This window comes from Octopus sinensis, linkage group LG11 (genome assembly GCF_006345805.1).
Source record: "Octopus sinensis linkage group LG11, ASM634580v1, whole genome shotgun sequence".
Lineage (NCBI taxonomy): Eukaryota > Metazoa > Mollusca > Cephalopoda > Octopoda > Octopodidae > Octopus > Octopus sinensis.
In genome coordinates this window covers 40,433,826-40,457,505 of record NC_043007.1, presented here as the reverse complement: position 1 = coordinate 40,457,505, position 23,680 = coordinate 40,433,826, and the positions used below count along the sequence as shown (strand labels likewise).

At 36.3% G+C, this 23,680-nt stretch overlaps 1 protein-coding gene and 1 long non-coding RNA gene across 2 annotated transcripts in view; one reads left to right on the top strand and one right to left on the bottom strand.

Annotated features, from left to right (window-relative positions):
* The window catches only part of LOC118765396 (solute carrier family 22 member 8-like), a 22,192-nt gene extending 9,485 nt beyond the window's left edge, over positions 1-12,707 (bottom strand). The window contains exons 1-3 of the mRNA XM_036507384.1: positions 12,520-12,707; positions 7,247-7,455; positions 2,328-2,558 (exon numbers count right to left, since the gene is read on the bottom strand). Of these exons, the coding sequence (XP_036363277.1) occupies positions 2,328-2,558; positions 7,247-7,455; positions 12,520-12,658 (579 nt within the window). The 5' untranslated portion in view covers positions 12,659-12,707. The remainder of the gene's footprint in view (positions 1-2,327; positions 2,559-7,246; positions 7,456-12,519) is intronic.
* On the top strand, positions 1,254-18,404 carry LOC118765397. The gene is made up of 3 exons (XR_005001255.1): positions 1,254-1,263; positions 17,036-17,041; positions 18,066-18,404. It is a non-coding gene; the product is annotated as an uncharacterized LOC118765397 (long non-coding RNA).
* Positions 18,405-23,680: the final 5,276 nt, after the last annotated feature.

Below are 23,680 nucleotides of genomic sequence, written 5' to 3'. Positions count from 1 at the left end.
AATATATATATATATATAATTGTTAAAGGGGACTACAAACGTTAAAGCAAGGCAAACATCTCAAGTCATATACATTATGATTATTATTATTATTATTATTATTATTATTATTATTATTATTGGAAAAAATTCAGTCTTACAGCTCTTTCTGGGATATCCCATACTCTGGAATATCCCAGAAACAGCTGTAAAACTTGGAATTTTTTCCAGTAATAATAATGTATATGACTTGAGAGATTTGCCTTGCATTAACGTTTGTTGTCTTTAGCAAATATATATTCGCTATATCGGAAATCTGCAATGGCTCCATAACTACCGTCTCAGCTACAACCCTGGACCCTTAGTAATCCGTTACGGTACTTACTTAGCGTACTTATTCGTTTAGATCACTTGTGAACTAAACCCCCATACTTTGTATATGTATATATATATATATATATATATAATATATATATATATATATTATATATATATATATATATAATATATATATATATACAGAGGAAGAGAAAGAGAGAGAGATGGTGGAGAAAGAGAGGCGTTGCAGGGTGGTGACAAATTATTGTTCTGTCAGAATGCTAAAAATGAATGATTGTTGATTCCAGTAACAGATCAAAACCTTGCTTTCTTCCTGTGCACAGCTTAAAGATATCAGCAATCGGAGAACTGCATCTCAAAGTTGATAGACACGTGATAGACACCAATAGTTTCTCATTGCTTTTGAGATATGTTTTTACAGTTTGATAGTCTTCTGCTCTCTTGAGCTAACTCTTGAGGCAAAGGGCCTGTTTAACCTTTGGGGAGGGACACAGTTCACTGGACATCAAAGTATCAGCCCACACTAGTTGCCCTGTGTGGTATATGTCTAGAAGACTTGTATGCCTTAACCATAAAACCTTTTCCTGCTATTTTGACACCTAACTTATGCCCGTGGAAGATGCTACTACCCTGGGATAGTGTAAACCTGGGAACAGTGGTGAGATTACAGAAATTGTTCTTTGTGGCGTTGGAGAGAAAATTTCTCCCTTCTAATAAATATAGGAAAGTCCTTAATTCCCAAGCAGCTAAACTACTGTATTCCATTACAACTAGCCTAGCGTATATAATAGCTACAATTAATAGTAGACGACTGAATAACTTACTCAGGAATAATGTAGGCGAAATTAATAAAGTGAATTCTAGGCCTTGGAACATATCGGGCATTCCTGCGAATCTCTGAGGACCTGGTGCGTTAAATGATAATGATTCTTATTTAACTGCTAAGTCGATTGATTAATGTTTGACCTAATATAAGTGAATAGGATGTTACACACATAAATAGTAATTGTAATGATAGGGAAGTTACTAATAATAAGTATAGCTTGGTTAATATGAATATCAATATTAACAACGGTGATGCTCTTAAAGACTCCGCCGGTTACGACGACGAGGGTCCCAGCTGATACGATCAACGGAACAGCTTGCTCGTGAAATTAACGTGCAAATGGCTGAGCATTCCACAGACACGTGTACCCTTAACGTAGTTCTCGGGGATAATCAGCGTGACACAGAGAGTGACAAGGCTGACCCTTTGAAATACAAGTACAACTCATTTTTGCCAGCTGAGTGGACTGGAGCAACGTGAAATAAAGTGTCTTGCTCAAGGACACAACGCGTCGCCGGGAATCGAACTCACAACCTTACGATCATGAGCCGAATGCCCTAACCACTAAGCCACGCGCCATCACAACAACAACGGTGATATACAGTTACCAAATTGCAAGATAATCCGTCAGTAAGTCGTGCAACTGTAAGCATCCCTCTATTTACCCATTAGATAGTACGCGTTTTATTAACGATATTGTTTACAAATATGAGGCTACTACTAGGTTATCTAAGTATGTCCACATAGGTGCATCTTTCAACGATATCAAATCATTTCCTCTCTAGAAAAATTTAGAAGTTCAAATTCCGCCGAGGTCGACTTTACCTTTCATTCTTTCGGGGTAGATAAAATAATACCAGTTGTAATCGACTTGCCCCTACACTAAAATTGGTAGCCCTGTGCCAAAGTCTGAAACCAATTATAATAATGGTTTCGAATATCAAGACCAATAGTTTTTCATGGGAGGGGCTTAGTCGATACCATCTGTTACTCTATTCTAATGTCTCTGAAAGGATGAAAGGTAATGATGCCCTCGGTGGGGATATGAATTCAGGCGGTTAAGGGCCAGAATAAAAACCACAAGACACTTTTCCGATGCTTTAACAATTCTGTCAATCAACTGTTCTTGCATGAAAACAAATGTATAATCGTCTTATAATATAACCACAAATCAAAAGCTTACCTCTCTAAAAAATCCTATGAGAAACCTCATCGCAGCAAAGAGGCCGTAGAACGGTGAAAATGCACAAATCAGGTTCAAAATTATCAAGAAGAAATTGCTCAATATACGGGTGGGTTTTCGTCCATATTTGTCGATAAAGTACGTCGATAGAAATCCACTTATAAGTTGTCCAAAAGTATATAAAGTTTGAGTGGTTTCTGCCAAACCTTCTTTGCTACATACCAGATCCCACTGAAAATATAAATATAGGTATACGATTTTTTATCATTGCAACGAGTTACAGAATTTTTTAAAGGCGAGTTATAAACAATTGAATTGACCCCAGTAAGTGGGAATGTTACTTATCTTATCGACCAATGTGGGATAAAAACTAAAGTTGAATTTTACAAAACTGGAATCCAGAACTAAAGGAACATAGGTAAATGTGTTAATGCAGTTTGATATTTTACCAAATATGCCATTTCGATACCTAGTTTCTGCTTTTTACAAAAGTTACGAATGGCAGCCTTTTGTGTGGTTTTTACTGTTACAGCATACAAACCATGTAATGTATTTTCTGAAATAGTACACCACGTTCCTTATTGCATCAGGATATTCTCCCCTAGGTATAGTAAAATATATGAGACAAATCTGCTTCCCATATACTTCAACACCCATTTTCAATTATTTTAGGCATTAGCTCTGTAGTGTAAATAAAAAATCTACCCGTCTTAGAAAATAGTAATGGAAACATGCTATAAAACTTTAGCATAGAGATAGACTCCAAAAAGTACATAATAAACCTGACACCATTTTTCATAGAGAAAATGACAATAATGTGCTGCTGACAAACATCAAACGACTAAAATGCGGGGAAAAGGTGACCTAAGAAACTATGAAATTACACTGACCAAACTGCTTAATTAAATAAAGTATAAGAGTTAAGGAATATATATCACTTCGTTCGTAATTAGTGCTTCTTGTATGAGTAAAAACAGACGTAAACAAAAATACGGCTTCAAACTCAGATAAACAGTATACTAAAAACGTCATACATTTTAGTATAATAGGTAAAAAAAATTTTAACAGCACTTAACACACACAGACCTCGGCCGTATTTGGGCAGTGAAAACATGCAATTAAATGAACTACGTAATAATAATAATAATAATAATAATAATAATAATAATAATAATAATAATAATAATAATAATAATAAATGCCCTGATGCAGTACCAGGCAGTGGCTCTCATGGCTTCTGATCTTAACTGATTGGAAGTGTTATCATGTACATTGTTTTGTCTTGGTATAAAAGATGGGCTACAGCAAATATTCTGCTCAATACCACAGATTTGCTTGTCAGTTGTTTGACCTTAACCAGTTGAGCATGTCCCTTAGTGGCTGACAATATGTCCATCTCTGATCACGAGCAGAAGTAGTGGGGGAGCATCATAGCCATGTGTTGAGAGGGATTCTTTGGGGTTTGAATAGTTCACCTCTGGAAACATGGGTGGTTCTTTCAACATCCTTAAACAACCCTTATTCAGGGACCGTTTGAGCAGGATGGGCTACTCAACCTGAAGAAAATTCTAACTGGGCCCCACCTGCAAGGTCATGTGCTGTTTATCCTGATATGAGATCACAATGTCGCGCACATATGGTTGTGATGCATGTGCCTGGTGTACCTTTATCAGACGGGTAGTCATGATGGGTATATTGGGCTTCGTATATTTTACCCCAGTGTCACTTTGATGGCATGAACTGCTCTCTCACTCAATAATAATAATAATAATAACAACAACAACAACAACGACAACAACAACAACAACACAATGTCCTGATGCAGTACCAGGCAGTGGCTCTCATGGCTTCTGATCTTAACTGATTGAAAGTGTTATCATGTACATTGTTTTGTCTTGGTATAAAAGATGGGCTACAGCAAATATTCTGCGCAGTACCACAGATTTGCTTGTCAGTTGTTTGACCTTAACTAGTTGATCATGTCCCTTAGTGGATGACGATATGTGATCACAAGCAGAAGTAGTGGGGAAGCATCATAGCCGTGTGTTGAAAGGAATTCTCAGAGGTTTGGATAATTCACCTTTGGAAACATGGGTGTTTTGTTCATCATCCTTAAACAACCCTTATTCAGGGACCTTTTGAGTGGGATGGGCTACTCGACCTGAAGTAAATTTTAATTGGGTCCCACCTGTTTATCGTGATATGAAATCACCATGTCGCGCGTATATCGTTGTGATGCATGTGCCTGGTGTACCCTTATCAGACGGGTAGTCATGATGGGTATATTTGGCTTCGTATATTTTACCCCAGTGTCACTTTGATGGCATGCACTGCTCTCTCATTCAATAATAATAATAATGATTTCATTTGCCAAAACGACGAAGAATGAGAGGTACAGTACAAAGACAGACATAAAGTGTGGAGGGTTACATATAATGAAATGATAAAAAAGGGAAACGAAGGAAAGTATACACGATATACGCTGGAAATGAAGGGACATATGCATAGGATACAAAGGTTTAATTTTTTTTTTTAATAAAAGGAAAGGTGGCAGGGAGGATGATAGAGATGTGGCTCTCCTGATACAGGAAGTCCTCTAGGGATAATCGAGAAAACCTACTGTCCGAGATTTCCCTGAAACCCCAGGAGCAAGTGCCCTCTCCAATTCCTTCTCACCGACTCACCGGTCTACACTTAGAGAGATACCATCCACTCTCACCATTTTCGCAACTTCCACCCACCTTTCAGTAAACTCACTCAAGGACAGCACTTCTCTCTCCACTCTCAATTTCCTTTTCAAATATAACTTGAAGAGAGCTCGACAAAAGTGGAATGTATCTGTTCACATTCCTTTCAGCCTTGACCACCAAACTGCTTTGCCTTCCCGATTGAAGGAGAGCAGCGGGGCGATCATAACTACAGACTCGGCTGACAGCTGACAGACGGATCCGTCCCACCCATGATATAATCCCACAAATCAGGAATGCCTGGACACTGAACGAGGGAGTGCAGAACGGTTTCATTACTCTGCGCACACCTCAGACAAGCCCGTCTGATAGCGCATCCGTGCCTTTAGAGTTTATCTCGAACCGGTAGCGTACCCCGGTAGCACTGTCAGGCCAAGGACATATGGAAATTATTCATGATAGTTCCCGACCGGAAAGTCCTCCGGAACAGACTAGTCAGTTCGTTCTCGTCGGTGTCCAGAGTCTCCCCGAGGACGTCATCGCAGTTACCCACCACTAATTCTCTATAAATTTCTAAAGTGGAACATCCACCGATCCCATTGCCCGATTAATAGAGGACTCTGTGAACGCCTGACGACATTCTAGGTGCCAGGCACTTAGTCTCGGTATTTTCTTCACACAGGACTGCAACTCCGTCAACGAGACGAGCTGCGGAAAGACGAGCCTCACAAACGGAGCCCAGACACGCTCACCGTTCAGAAAACGTTGCCGGTGGCGAAACCTATGAGCGTTTATGAACATTAGGAGCCAGAGCATATCTAATCCGCCACTCAGAGGATGCTGGCAACAGACTGACCGCTTGACCATTGGAACGCATCCCTTCCTCAAGAATTTAAATAAGAGACTCTCCAATAATAATCCTTTCTACTATATCCACAATGCTTAAAATTTGGTGAGGGGGATAGTCGATTGCATCGACCCCAGTGTTTCACTGGTACTTAATTTATTGACCCAGAAAGGTGGAATTTAAACTCAGAATGTAAAGACAGACGAAATATCGCTAAGCATTTCGTCCGGTGTGCTAACGATTTTGTCAGTTCGCCACCTCTAATAATAACAATCCTTTCTACTATAGGCACAAGGTCTAAAATTTAGGGGAAGAGGATAGTCGATTATATCAACTCTAGTAATCAACAGGTACATAATTTATCGACCCCGACAGTATGAAAAGCAAAGTCAACCTCGGCAGAATATGAACTCAAAACGTAAAGACGGACGAAATGCCACTAAGCATTTTACCCGATGTGCTAACGATTCTGCCAGCTCTCCGCTTTAATAATAACAATAACCCTTTCTACTAAAGGCATAAGGCCCGAAATTTGGGAGCAGGGGATTAGTCGATTACATCGAACCCAGTGTTTCATTGGTACTTGATTTATCGACCCCGAAAGTATGAAAGGCAAAGTCGACCTCGGCGGAATATGAACTCAGCATTTCATCAGGCGTACTAACGTTTAATAATAATAATAATAATAATAATAATAATAATAATAATAATAATAATAATAATAATAATAATAATAATAATAATAATAAATGCCCTGATGCAGTACCAGGCAGTGGCTCTCATGGCTTCTGATCTTAACTGATTGGAAGTGTTATCATGTACATTGTTTTGTCTTGGTATAAAAGATGGGCTACAGCAAATATTCTGCTCAATACCACAGATTTGCTTGTCAGTTGTTTGACCTTAACCAGTTGAGCATGTCCCTTAGTGGCTGACCATATGTGCATCTCTGATCACGAGCAGAAGTAGTGGGGGAGCATCATAGCCATGTGTTGAGAGGGATTCTTTGGGGTTTGAAACATGGGTGGTTCTTTCAACATCCTTAAACAACCCTTATTCAGGGACCTTTTGAGCGGGATGGGCTACTCGACCAGAAGAAAATTCTAACTGGGCCCCACCTGCAAGGTCATGTGCTGTTTATCTTGATATGAGATCACCATGTCGCGCACATATGGTTGTGATGCATGTGCCTGGTGTACCCTTATCAGACGGGTAGTCATGATGGGTATACTGGGCTTCGTATATTTTACCCCAGTGTCACTTTGATGGCATGAACTGCTCTCTCACTCAATAATAATAATAATAATAATAATAATAATAATAATAATAATAATAATAATAATAATAATAATAATAATAATAATAATAATAAATATTAATTAAACCTCTGATATGATTGATCGTCTAACTGGTGTTGAATAGTGATAACCATTCAGGCAGGGTAGACTTCGGTTTTGGCCTGGAAACATTCCATTGGTATTCATAACTTGAATGGAACATTTATCGTATATTAGATCAACTTCACTGCTCGATATATTGTATTGATCAAGTTGAATGTCTGTCAAATTCTGACATCTGTATTCTGGAGAAAGGGCTGAAAATATATAATTGGAAACTTCTTTGTAAGAAGCAAGGAAACTACTTTGTGTGTGTTTGTGCATGTATATGCATGCACACACACACACACACACACACACACAAACACACATATATACACACACAATTTTATGTACGTATATGTATCTAGCGCTAGCACAATTCGTCATCAGCATTCAAGTTAGATATCACTAGATATCTTGATTGTTATTCTGGTTTCATTCGTAATATCTATTTTGGTTTTTGTTCAAATAGCATACGAGCAAAAGATAATTGTTTTTTAACACAGGGAATCGAGCGGGTTTCGAGTCTTCGCTGTGTGTGATTCTAGCAAGGGAGATAATGTTGAGAATAACTCATATAACAAAAAGTAATTGATTCTCATTACGGAGAATATGGTGATCACAAACAAGTGCTAGATAATTATAGATAATTATATTGTGTCAAGAATTGGTTTATTGCCTTCAAGTTTTAGCAGAAGGCTACTATTTAGGGGGAGGGATAGGTAGATTAAATCGACCCCAATGCCCTGCTCAACTGTTACTATTTTATTGTTCCCAAGAGGATGAAAGGCAATGCTGACCTTGGCGGAATTTGAACTCAGAAAGTAAAGACGGACGAAATACCTATTTCTGTACTACCCATAAGGTGCTACACACAGAGGAAACAAACAAGGATAGACACACGGATTAAGTCGATTATATAGACCCCAGTGCGTAACTGGTACTTAATTTATCGACCCCGAAAGGATGAAAGGCAAAGTCGACCTCGGCGAAATTTGAACTGTAAACGTAACGGCAGACGAAATACCGCTAAGCGTTTTGCTAGGCGTTCTAGCGATTCTGCCAGCTCGCCACCTTGAATCAAAAGGTAATTTATTGAAAGCAGTTTGCTCATAATCTAAAGCTTTGATGTCTTAATACTTTTCGTTAAAGTCGTCCAACCAGTGTCCTGCTCAACGGGAGGATTCAGTCTCAGTCACTTATACACAGAGAATATTGGGTTAAGTTCCGGCTTATAGAATCCTGGCGCTCATGGCAGAACTAAGTCTAACTAATACTTTTTGTTATTAGCTTACCTTTTTAGTTTGTGTATGCATGTGCATTTCTAATAAATTTCTGAATTGATATATTTTAGTTTTAGTTATTTTTTCTGTTATACTAATTGCATAATATTGGTTTATATCTATCTCTATTATATTCTTTTATGATTTTTTAAAACTTGCTTCAGTCATTTCCCTGCAGCCACGCTGGGGCAATACCTTGAAGGATTTTAGTCGAACAAATCGACCAAGGACATTTAATCAAACCTGGTGCTTATTCTAGCGGTCTCTCTTTGCTGAACCGCTAATTCACGGGGACGTAAACACATCAACAGTGGTTGCCAAGAGGTGGTGGGGGACAAATACACACATAAAGACACACACATATAGATATACGCATATACGTGTATATATCTATCAAATATAATTTCCATACATAGCTTTTAACTTTTAACTCACTAATACACTACACTTCCATTAAAAGATAAAATGATTACCTTAGTTGCCTGAGCCCCATATGAACCCTGACAAAGTCCTACGACAATATACTTAGGATGTGGAAACTTTCTTGCATTAAGCAAAATGCTTGGAAATTCCCATCAACACGATGACAGGACTGAAACATATATGTAGGTTCTTTTTTTATTTTTTATTTTAATCTATTTTCCTTAAGTTTTCAACTTCCAATCAATTTATTTGTACTGTTTTTCTAAATGTCATCTTTTTGTAACATACAGATAAAAAGAGTAATTATCCATTTATTCTCTATCATTTTATTATTATTTTCCCTCAAAATTTATAATTTCAATAATCCTGAACATATACCAATGACTTTCGCATCATGACACGGACTAAACCAGTGGAATACCTTGTATTATATAATCCCTAATGAGAATATAACTTACTCGAATTAATTATATATATATATATATATATATATATATATATATATATATATATATATATATACGATGTGCTTCATTCAGTTTCCGTCTTCCAAATCCACTCACAAAGCTTTGGTTTGTCCGCGACTATAGTACCGATCAAAGCTCATTTAGCAATCAAAGCTTACATTTACTATCTCATAATCCCATAGAATCTTGTTGATTAAATGTAAAATATAATAGTTTCGCTAGTGGGCGTAAGTTCAACTGTCAGTCAGATTATACATATTCTGAAAGTAATAAGAATTAAGTGATTTCTCAAGTAGACTAATAATGAAAATATTCCTGACATGGACAAACAAATGAAAACAATCTAGTTTCATTGATTTAGTAAAGGCTTCGATCTGAAACTCCGAGGACGTTACCGAATATGACGAGAAACTGAGAAAGGTAGAAGAGTACAATGCCCGAAATATTTGTGACTGTAACAAACAAGATTAGGACACTTATCTAAATTTATCAATATTTTTGATTTAGGCAAAATACGTTAAGAGAGGTGGTAGTCGATATTATCACCCTGTCTTAGTTACATACGTTCACGTATACATATATTCATATGCATAAATACATGCGTGTGCTCCAGTAGGCGTGTGGGAGGGTTATAAAAGATTTTAGGAAAATTTCATGATACAATCGCAATATTTGAAACCAGATTTTCATAAATTTGAAATTATTAATCATATAAGAAGCGCTTTTAAAATAAATGATTAGTACAGATTCTCTAGCCATAAGGTGTGTGTCAATCTACATTCTTTAACACTAAATCGTTTACTATATAATTAATAATTTTTAATTAAAACAAAATCTTTCTGAAGCACACACTCATATATATATATATAGTCAACAAAGGAACAGACGGAAAATTCACACACGAGACGGCGTTGCCTAATCCTCGTTAGTTATTGTCCAAAATTCACACCTTTAGCGATAATATTGTTCACTTTTGGTGGGATCAGCAGCAAGAAACCGATAGAAAGAGCAAGCTACCGTTATGTGTGTATGTGTGTTAAGATTTCGCTTAGGCATAGCGATACTATGGAATAAGGAATTACATAATGAACACCAGCAGCTTGCGGTCATTTCTGCTATAAAATGCAGTGCACTCAGAACTGAGCCTTTGTGCATCATTTTAAAATGAAATGCATGTTTATTTCGAGAGAGAATTTAAACCCATAGTAAAGATCACCATAGAAAATATAAAAATACATAAGTAGAGTATATATACACTGGCGAAAATAAATTTAAGACCGATGATAAAAGTTCTATCTCTTACAAAATATTTTGCTACTAACACCATACAAATTATTTTCATCGTTTACACCTTATGCAGAATTTATTTCTCTTTTGAATGATGCAGACAATAACCATTTTTATACGACTTGAAGAATTCTAATGCTAAGTTAATATAAACGTTTCAAATTTACCGACAAAATTAGTTTAAGACAATGTAATATGTATGCCAATTTTTTTTTGCCGAAATGGGTGGTCACACAACTAACCTAAATGCACTATATAGAGTTATAATTTAACGTTATTATACAATTGATTAATAACGGGAAAACAACGTAACCTCAGCCCTGTGACGAGAGCGAAAATCGTATTACTCCACCAGCAAAAAGTTTCTTTTTCGAACATCAGCAAGCAACTAAAGTGCAGTAAAACGGTTTGCGTGCAAGCGTGGAAGTTATACTCGGAGACTGGTCAATATAAAGATTGGCAAAGGACTGGGGCCCCAAGCAAAACGAAGGTGCAGTTGGACCGTCAAATCCACCGACTTTTGAAAGACAACCAAATTCTGACAGCCGTTGACATTTGTAAATAATTGTCAAACAAGAATGGTGTTATTTTTTCACCACAATTTGGACTACGTGGACGAATCGCTAGGAAAAAGCCAATAAAATCCGAAAGAAATCGACTCAAACGCCTTAATTTCGCAAAAAGCTATGCTCAATGGACTGACGAAGATTGGTGCAGGGTCCTTTGCAGTGACGAGTCACGCTTCTGTATATTTGGATCAGATGGTAAAACATATGTCAGACGTCTCCCAGCCGAGGAATTCCATCCGAACTGCGTGAAAAAGACGTCGCAAGCGGGGGTAGAGGTGTGATGGTGTGGGCGGCATTTAGTAGCTTTGGTGTTGGCCCTCTAGTTAAAGTTGGTGGAAAGCTAAATAGTGTAGGTTATATGAATCTACTAAAGGATAATGTTGTGCCATATTTGACTCACCAAATGCCGCCGGGGGCTATTTATCAGCAGTACAATAGTCCTGTGCACAAAGCCAAAAGGGTTATGGAATTTTTTGATCACCATAATATTGACGTAATCGAATGGCTTCCCCAGAGCCCGGACCTGAATCCGATCGAGAACTTGTGGAATTATGTTTCCAAAAGAGTCCATGCTAAAAAAAACATCTAATGTAAAACAATTATTCGATTATATCAATAAAATATGGCAAAACATTCCCATAGGATTTTGTAATCACTTAGCGAATTCAATGCCGAGGCGTTGTTCAGCAGAATAAAGGCTACGGCACAAAGTACTAATATGTATTTCATTCTTGTTGCTCATTTTTGCTGCAATCTTAAGCTTTAAATAAAATTATAACGATACGATCTTAAACTAATTTTGCCGGTAAATTTGAAACGTTTATATTAATTTAGCATTAGAATTCTTCAAGTTGTATAAAAATAATTATTGATCTGCATCGTTCGAAAGAGAAATAAATTCTACATAAGGTGTAAAAGATAAAAATATTTTGTATGGTGTTAATAACAAAATATTTTGTAAGAAATAGAACTTTTATCATCGGTCTTAAATTTATTTTCGCCAGTGTATGTGTGTATGTACATGCGCGCACGTATGTGTGCATCCATATGTGTGTGGGTGTATGTGTCTGTGTGTATGTGTGTGTGCGTATGTGCGTGTATTTGTGTGTATTTATCTGCTTGTGTATGTGTACGTAAGAATAGAGAGATACCTCCATAGATAGATAGATAGATAGATAGATAGATAGATAGATAGATAGATAGATAGATAGATAGATAGATAGATAGATAGATAGATAGATGATACTTACTTGTAAACACGTAGAAATAAGTGTTATAAGCAGATATCAGCAAAGAAGTGCTGAATATAATATACTGGGTGGTATGGAAGAATTTACCATCTCCAAGATTGTCCATAATTTCATCAACATTTACTTCGGAAGCCATCATTTTTTTTTCTTTGTATTTTTGTACGTTTGCTTTTCTGATCTCTGTAAAGTTTTTCAGAATCTTATTCAGTCGTTAATATTTAAAGGTTCAGTATCATCTCCTGCAAGCTGCGATCTATTATTATCTTATTCGCTAATATTCAGTAATATGATTATATTGTTATATAACGAATTCCTGGGATACATTTATATATTCACACTTCACTTTCAAAACGGCGTTGATAATTGTGAAACTGCTGAAGTGACGAAAATAATTGGGAATGAGAAAGAGAGGGGGAGGGGAGAGAGCGGGGAGAGAGAGATAGTGGGGGTAAAGGAAGAGAGAGGGAGAGAGACACAGACAGACAGGCTGGCAGGCAGGCAGGCAGGCAAGTAGGCAGGTAGGTAGGTAGATTGTGAAAAAAAAATGAGAAAGAGAGGAAAGCACTGGTACATCGATGTTGCTTCTTTTCTTTTTAACTCAACTGCTTAAGAATTTGGATATTAAAAACATCCGAATCAGTTTTTTGAAATTGCATGTATCTATCATTTAGCAATAAAGTTTAAAACAGCTATACTAGTAACATGCTAAAATCAAATTAGCCGTTTGGGTTGTTGTACAACTGTCTTTCATGTGGAAGCAATATGGTACTTCAGGAAAGTTATTTAATGGTTTTTTCGTTCCTTTTTAATATTTATTGGACTTCTTGATAATTTTTTTATTATTTCTGTATGTCTGTAATTGCTTTACGAATTACTATTGTTTCCAACAGTTTAAATGATATTCCGAAAATAATAATAATAATAATAATAATAATAATAATAATAATAATAATAATAATAATAATAATAATAACAATAATAATTAGTACAGCAAACAGGTTGCAGTGATGGGGTACCATACTACTATACAACTACCACGCAATGGAATACTTACCTTCGAAAAAGCCAGGACATGCTAACGACCTATCCAGGTTAATACCCAGAAATGGCGATACATTCGAAGACACAGTAATAGCAGCCCTAAGAGTCGAAGAGGAATTTCAACACATAATGTGGAACATTGTATGAGAGTTACCAATAACTCTGGAGAAAATAAAGCGACACGCGTCAAAAGAGAAGTTCATTAATGAAACAAGAAAAAACTCAGTGGCCAGCTCAAGAAAACAAAAATAGGTTCGATAAGAAAAAACAGCAACAAGTAAATATAGATTCAACATACGACGGCGTACTGATGTATGGCCAAAGGGTAGATATACCTGAGACTTTACAAAAAATGTTGAAAGAATTCCATATGCACAATTATGTGTATTGGCCGAAGATGGACAAAGAAGTGGAAAATGTAGTAAACGGCTATAGAAGATTACTTTGGCAGCGAAATGCCTACTTAAAAATGGGAGCCTTGGTCAGAAGTAAAAAGTCCATGGTCAAGACTACATATTGATTTTGCGGTTTCGTTTAATGGTTATTACTATTTAGTAGTAAACAGTTTTACAAAATGGCCGGAAATTGCTAAGTGAAAAAATCCAACTTCCGAAACGGTAATAAATTTTTTGCACGAATTATTCACAAGATTTGGAATCCCAGACGTGATTTATCTGATAATGAAACACAATCTGTGTCCAGTGAATTTAGAAAATTCTGCGAAATGTTCATGGTAGAGCATAAAATGATAATGCCTTACCATCCCAGATCAAATGGACAGGCAGAGAGGTTTGTGGACACTTTTAAAAGAGCTTTGAGAAAAGCAAACAAAGAAGTCACAGACGAGGTCGCTCTGCAGCAATTCCTACGGGTATACAGGGTGACACCGAACCCTGATACACCAACGGAAAGCTCAGCAGCAGAGCTGATGTTCGCGAGGAAGTGAACTCAGTTTTTGACACACTGTTAACTGGTGAGGAAAGAAAAAGTACTAGGAAAGACAATCCAAAATTTTTCAAAATTGGTGATAAGGTGTACTTGAGGTGGTATAAATCAGGGTTAAATATATACACGAATTAGCTAAACTTATTAGATAAGTAATTTAACATTCATCTTGGCAATTAATTATTTTTTTATTATTGGATAATATTATCTTCATAATAGTAAACAAAAATCATTACCTATTCAATAAGATTTAGCTTTACAAACTATCTCCCAATTTAAATTATACTTAATCCCTTTAGATTTCAATTCTGATATATATTTGCTAAGGCCAATAGAATTAATCTATGTTGTATTCTTAAATGAATGCATGTGATGAGCCACCATTAATTTAATTTAATTAGAAGTCGACCCCACGATAATCGCATTTAAATTATAACTATTCGTATTAATATTATCATCAATCAAAATCACTACACATTTATATACCACATCATCCAAATCACATTTATTTTTAAATTTACATTTTGTATTATATCTACATGTACAATTAACTACATTCTGGTCTTTATTATTATTGGAATAATTATTTAATTTGCTACTGTAAAACTTATTAAGCTTAAATCTATTAAAAGAAGAAATAATGTTACCAACATTATTAGTAGTAGAATAACCAACTCCAAAATTATTACTAGAAAAAATGTTATATATTTTATTATCTATAATGAATACTTCAATTAATTTTAATATCTCTTTAATAATGTTCGTTTTAACTTGAACCCCATATGGAATAATTAACCAAATTTTCTTATTATCAACATTATTTTTATTTATTATATTATATTTATTATTATGACAAAAATTTAATTTATTCTTATCTTTTAGACTATTATTATATTTATTTTTTGTATTATCTTAATACTTATTATTAAAAATTATAATTTCAGTTAACTGGAATTCTTCAATAAGATTAGTTATGATTTTATTTTTCATTAATATTATCATATTTTCTTCGATTATTTAGTGTTTAGATTCGTATATTTCTATATTTATTTGATAATTTATTATATGTTTAGATACATACATTTATTCTATTATTATTTTAGACCTGAAGAGTGGCTACATATTGTTAAATCGAATTGAATTTTAAATCGAATTTAAATGAGATTTTTAAAATAATATTTATTATGATATATTTAAATTTTTTCTATATGGTGTGGATAATGTTTCACTATTGAATTACTTATAGAGGTTATTTCTCTTATTATATGCATATATATTATATATATATATATATATATATATATATATATATATTATATATATATAATATATATATATATATATATATATATATATATATACATACATACATACATACATACATACATACATACATACATACATACATACATATAAGGCGTGGCTGTGGTAAGAAGCTTGCTTCCTAACCACATACCTCCGGGTTTAGTCCCACTGCATGACACCTTGGCCAAGTGTCTTCTACTAAAGCCTCATGCCAACCAACGCCTGAAGCCCGTCGTATGTGTCTGTGTCTGTGTGACTGTAGGTTTGTGTTTTTGTGTTTGTCCTCACACCTTTGCTTGACAATCGATGTTGGTGTGTTTACGTCCCCGTGACTAAGCGGTTCGGCAAAATAGCTCGATAGAATAAGTAATAGACTTGCAAAGAATAAGTCCTGGAGTCGATTGTTTCAACAAAAGGCGGTGATAATGACACAAACAAGTAAAAAGAATAAAAAGAAAAAAGAATATATATATATGCATGTATATATGTATGTATGTATGTATGTATGTATATATATATATATATATATAGAGAGAGAGAGAGAGAGAGAGAGAGCGAGAGAGCGACAGAGAGAGAGACACAAACGCAGAAGTGGCTGTGTGGTAAGTAGCTTGCTTACAAACGACATGGTTCGGGTTCAGTCCCACTGCGTGGCACCTTGGGCCGGCCAAAGCCTTGTGAGTGAATTTGGTAGAACGAAACTGAAAGGAGACTGTCGTATATATGTGTGTGTGTGTTTGTGCATCTGTGTTAATCCCCCCACCATCGCTTGATAGCCGATGCTGGTGTGCTTACGTCCCCGTAACTTAACAGTTCGGTAAAAGAGACCGATTGAATAAGTATTAGGCTTACGAAGTCCTGACAGGGGTCGATTTGTTCGACTAAAGGTGGTGGCCCAGCATGGCCGCAGTCAAATGACTGAAACAAATAAGAGAAAGAAAGAAATATTAGTGTTTTATGTTCTTATGTAAGTATGTATGCATGTATGTATGTAAGTATATATGCATGTATGTACGTATGTATGTATGCGTATATGTTAGTGCACATGCATTTGTTGTAGATAAATAAAAATGGACGAACAACACTTAGTAACCAAAGTATGCAATATATTTTTATGAAATTGAGAAGGTCACCTCAAAATTTGGTTCGGTTTTTGACATTGGTGTTTACGATGCAATAAAACAGAAACCAAGTAATAACTTGCTGAAATATACGTGAATGAAAGTGATACGTTTTTCATTGTTGCTTGCAAAATACCAGACTGTAGTTGCTGTCCAGATAAAGGGCTATGCTGGGGCACCGCCTTTTGTTGGACAAATCGACCCCAGGACTTATTCTTTGCAAGCCTAGTACTTATTCTATCGGTCTCTTTGTGCATAAAACAAAACATACAAATATGCACGTATACATACATACATACATACATACATACATACATACATACATACATACATACATACATACATACATACATACATACATACATGTATGCATGCATGCATACATACTAACATACATACATACATACATACCTTGATGTTGATATTGAAATTCCAATAGAGCCTTGGATCTAGGTTAGAAACCGGCTCTTTCTCTATTTGTAAGAAATCTTGAAATAAAACTGAATAATGACATACATATATACATACATGTATACATACATACATACATACATACATACATACATACATACATACATACATACATACATACATACATACATACATACATCACATGTTGTTTGGTCCATTCATTTTATTTATATTTTCTATACCTTGTATACGCTATTTTATTGCTTATATGAGAAGAATTCTTCATCATGTCTTATTTCGTCGAAGAGACGCGTAGTACACTGCAATTACCAAAATGTATTGTTATCGAAATAAGCAAGACGGCAAATAATAAACGAGGTACCTTTTGAAAAGTCACCTGAGAGGATCCATCAGCACATGGGATACACCACGACTGTTTGTACTGTATCTCACCTGCAAGGTACCGGTACATGACGGGTCGAAACGATTGTAATGGATAAAGAGTCTCGTGAATTCCATTTTCTTTCTCTCATATTTTTAAAATAAATTCTTGGGGCGCCGCAGCGTTCTGAGTTCAAATTCCACCGAGGTCGACTTTGCCTTTCATCCTTTCGGGGTCGATTAAATAAGTACCAGTTACGCACTGGGGCCGATGTAATCGATTTAATCTATTTGTCGTCCTTGTTTGTCCCCTCTATGTTTAGCCCCTTGTGGGCAATAAAGAATTAAATATTAAACCTGAGTGATGTTTTTTTGTTTGCTTATGCTATTTTACGTTCAATTCCTAATAAGTTAGGGGGTGTAGTTAGTTCGGGTATATCTATTGTTGTGTTTTTTGTTTGTCCTCTTTTACATATTAGAGGGTGTATAGGGTTAAGTTATAATTTTCTAGGACAATTTTGTTTTTGATTTTTAGTTGGTGTATTTTTTATTTTAACTTGAGTTGTCATGTAGTGTATCCATATGAAATACTTGGTCGAATTTTTAGAGTTATATATTTTGCTTGTTTTTTAGTTCGACCTATTTTAGATATGGTATGAATATATATATATTAGATTATTAGGTTATATTGGATAAATATGGATTTTGAAAACCTTTTGTAAGTGTTCGATTTAATTGTAACCTTTAAGAATAAAGTTATAAAAATAAGATATTTAATTTTGGTTTACAAGACCAGCTCTTCAACACTGGTGTCATTTATTAGGTTTTGCAGAAGCTGGTAACCACTCGCTCCTTGGAATTCGAAGAGTCAACCGTTGGCTGTCAGATTGGTTGGTTAGTTAACAGGTTGATTTCTCTAGTTATGTTTGTTGAGGATTTCAGAGAAGCAGAGAGTAAGTAAAAGAGAGGTATAGAAAGAGTGAAAATAAGGGGAGCAGGATAAGTACATACAAGGCTTTGCGCCAGGCAGCAAGTAAAGGAATGCTATGCATACCAAGAGAGAAAGAAATATAGAGACAGGAGCAGGGGAGGAGGAGAAGGAGGACAGAGAGTATATGAAAGAGTGGTTATCAGAGGAGTTATAAAAAAAGAATTTTAATTTTAGTTTATTTCAAGATAATAAATATTTTATTAACAGTAATCGCCAAGCTAATATGGCAGTCCAGAAATATAAGACGATTGCTGCCGTTGATTAGCTCCAAGAGGTCATCACCTCTAGCTAGCTATGTGACACACGAACCTGTATCCATTATAACTAATATTTTGTTTTCCGCAAATTTGTATTCACAGGCGAGGCTGAGTAGTAAGTAGTTTGCTTTCCAGCCATATGGTACTGGGTTCAATTCCACTGCTTTGCACCTTAGGCAAGTGTCTTCTACTACAGCCCCGGGCCGACCAAAGCCGTATGAGTGGATTTGGTCGATGGAAACTGAAAGTAGTCCGTCGTAGACATACACACATATATATAATTATACATGTGTGTGTGTGTGTTTTAGCGCACAGGCCTTAGCTCTGACAACGCACACTTCGTGTTTCACCTCACAGAAATAGTCAATGGCCATTGTCGGCGCTAACAAGTCGGTCGCGATGCCGTTACTAATAGCCTCTTCTAGTTTGCTAACTAGTTCTCCCTCTAATCTATTTCTTTCTGTTGCTAAATCTTTGCTAAACACGATCGATTCTACTTTAATCGCTCTCTTCGGAGCAATCCACCACCGGTTGTTGACGATAGCCTCCGTCAATTGCCGCTTAACTGGCACATCAGGCAAATCCAGTCGGTACCTGTCAGAAAGCTGGAAAGTCCTGAGCAGGTTTCGAGGCTTTTACACCCCCGTCTACTATGTACTTAACCCAAACAGACCTTCCGTATGGCGACTATTCCAGTCGCCCAGAGGCACTAAAGTGGGAGACGTTGCCAAGAATGTTTCTAGACGTCTGAAGAAATCTGGCCTTCCAGACCCTGTTGGAGCATAAACCGCCACAAGTCTAAAGGTCCCGCCTTCGCTGCTGTTCACGTCCAGGATCACCATCCTACCATCCGGGTCCAGGAAGATAGCCCGTACTTGGAGGTCTAAAGCAGCACTGCTATACTGCCACCCGCTCCCGATAGACCACAATATGAGAATACTTCGTAGTCCTCGAAATTGAATACTGGGGCGTGTTTACCGGAGTTTCTTGTTTCACTAATGGCAGCCACGTCCAAATCAAGTGACCTGAGATCATTGAGCAAGTGACCTTGCTTCCAAGTTGATCCTAGGCCACACACATTTACACATCCTATTCTCAGTACAGCCATGTTAGAGGGAAAAAGAAAATGAGGAGAGGTTACTCACTTTGGTTTTCGAGAAGCCGATAGTTGTTGTTGACAAACAACGGCAGTAATTTTATTCAGCTGAATACACGTCATTGACTGGTTGAAATTACCGAAATACGACAATTTTAACACGAAATAACTTCGTAAATATAATCTTTTCTCAAAAACCCTAAGAGTAAAAGATGTTTTATATGACACATTGTAACAGTGTCCGAACGTGTGTATATATGTATACACACACACACACACACACTTGTTTGTAGTTTATACACCTGTCTTCGTCGTTTGTTTTTCTGTAAATTCCAAACATATATATATATATATATATATATTGTTGTATTTGGAGATGGTCTTGCTGCCAGTTTAGCCAATAAAAACACGCGCACTATATATTTGGTGTTCACTTGCTTCAGCTTTATTTTATATTAATCGTATTTCGGCCAGAGTTCTTTCGTCACACTTCTGTGACCTCATCATTGGTCCTTTGCTTTCTTCCTTCTTTTTTGAGTGTCTTTCCTTACTAATGATCAGTCATTTTGTATTCCTACTGTATGTGTCTTTATTTGCGCATGCGTATATCCCTGTGTGTGTCTATGTTTAGTAAGTGGGGGAAACGTGCCTGTATTATCAGTATCCCCTGTTTATATACACGTTCGTTTAATTTGGTTTTATTTATTTTGTTCATTTGTTTATTTATATCTACTTATTTTTTCTTTCCTTTTTTTGTATTTAACTTAATTTAATTTATTTTGTTTATGTATGTAGTTATTTAGTTCCATTTATTTATCTGTGTATTGTATTATATTCATATTATTATCAGTTTATGGGGATCTTATTCTGTCATAGGTTGTGGTATGTTGGAGGTGTGTGTTAGTGTTCCATTCTAGTTTCCTATTCAGGCTAGGTTGTCTTCTATTATGTGTGTAGCTTCCGTAATTTGTCTAAGCGTTGCGTCTGTTCTATGTGCGGACAAAATTTTAACTTCTATGTTGTTGAGCGAGACCCCGTGTTCCTGCTCGACGTGTTCCTTAAGTTCCCTCCAATGCTCATTTACCCGCTCTCCTATGCTCCGTTCTGTTTCCCCTATGTACATCGTTATCTTGTTACTGAACCGTCCCTCTGTACATCTTGTATTATAGACTACATTCCTAGCTTTACATTTTGTATGTGGGCTAAATCTACATAGAGTATAGTTCCTATTAGTACAAATGTTTCTAATGACGAAAGAGCTCTGGCCGAAATACGATTAATATAAAATAAACCTGCAGCAAGTGAACACCAAATATATAGTGCGTGTGCTTTTATTGGCTAAACTGACAACATGACCATCCCCAAATACAACAATATCTGTTTCAACAAACAAATTCACATACACATACATACATACATATACATATATATGTATATACACATACACACACATATATATATATATATATACACGTACACACACATATATATACATACATATATATACATATATATACATATACATACATACACATATATATACACATACACATACATGCATGCATACATACATACATACATACATACATACATACATACATACATACATACATACATACATACATACATACATACATACATACGACGGGTTTCTTTCAGTTTCACAAGGCTTTGGTCGGCCCGAGGCTATAGTAGAAAACACTTGCCCAAGGTTCCACGCAGTGGGGCTGAACCTGGGACCATGTGGTTGAGAAGCAAACTTCTTACTATACACCCATCCCCTTGGTTTAACAGCCGCTAAATCTTGCAATCTCTGCTATGGTTCTTTGTCTGGTGTAGTGACACTCTCTTAGAACGTATGAAGTCCAGAATTCAAATACCGTAAATACTCGAGTATAATCCGTATTTTTCTCCCAAAATTTAAAGGTCAAAATCCCTAGTGCGTATTATACACGAGGTTGAAAATGAAAATTATTTTCTAAGCAATGTTCAAGTCTCTATTTGCTGTCCAGCAATGTTTATTCAGACAGCATTTTGTGACGTCGGGCGCGAAAATACCTTAAGCTAAGCCTGAAAGCAATGAAGTCATAAAAGAATCATCCATAACTTGCAGTAAGCAACATTTATTAAACGTTATTACTGTTACTTCTTTATTTTCTGCAAACAAAATGCACAAAAATGCTACACGTTCGCATTATGTTATATATACAATAATAATAAAGGACGTTACCGTATACATTTTTACAAACCAAGGACGTTATATAGACCTCCTTGACTCAAGTTAGAGAAAAGGTGCGTATTATACACAAGGTTTAGGTTTTTCAGAGGTGCAGCCCCCTAAAAATCCCCTACGTATTATACTCAAGGGCGGACTATACTCAATGATTTATGGTACTCCAGATCAGTACTCACATATTGATAAATTTTCTTATATCTTCACTGATAATGTTTGCAAGGGAAATAACTCTCAGACACACTTACCCAGAAAATTACAAGTTATTTCCCCGGAAAAAGAAGCACCGCTATAATTTTTTTGTTTCCTTTATGTATACATACGTATGTATAACTAAGGGTATACATATATGTACGTACGTATGTATGTATGTGTCTTTGTGTTTGATTTCTACTACCGCTTGACAACTGGGGTTTGCAAATCCACTACGCAAGATACACTTTCAGTTTCATAGCTATTATTATTGGAGCAACACAACACATACCAATCCGTCTGGGACAGAGTATAGCTGAACATGAGATCTTGGGGAGAGAATACAAGTCCTTAATTTATATGTCACAAATGATCGCGATATGTGAGACTATACAAATCTGAGGCTGTAGAAAATGACACCTGATTTATATGCCATGCAATGGGACTGAAACCAATGACCTTGCGATTCCAAGGCGAACTTGTTAACCATTTTACCATGTTGCATAGAAGAAGAAACAACCTTACTTGCAATTGTGCATGATTTGGTAGCATGTACCATGCTTTCGCTATTTGCTTTCGGTGCTGTTGTAGACGCGAGCAAGCAGGGACATCTTCGTAGAGAGAGAAAGAGAGAAAAAGAAAAGCAGAGAGAGGGGGTATCAGAAAGGGGGTGGAGATAGGAGGACGGAGAGCTAGGGGGAAGTAACAGAAAGGAGGGGAGGGAAGGGAGAAGATGGAGGGGAGGGGATCGGATGTAGCATTGCCGAGCTTGTACTCAATTTTCCAAAATAATGTCTTCACCACTTGACCCTTTCTAACCTCTTCTACTTCACCAAAAGCTAGAATAGAGATAACAAGATCACCAACTAAATCTATTGTTCTCAATGATATATCTATCCTTCTGGATAGATATATCATTGGTGACAACGAATATATCATTGGTGACAATATCATCGGTGACAACGAAGTCTGGCTGACCAGCTAGAACCTTGGTCAGAGGGAGAAATGAAATTTGCTGTCAGCAACTGTGAGACGACACCCTACAACTCTCAGTAGCTCTAATTCTGTTCTCTTACAACATCATTCTATCTCTCTCTGTAATTACTACTAAACAACGAAGAGAACCCAAACACAAACTTTACTTCGCATGCTTTTGGATTTATCATAACCTGCCCGTCGAGGCAAGGC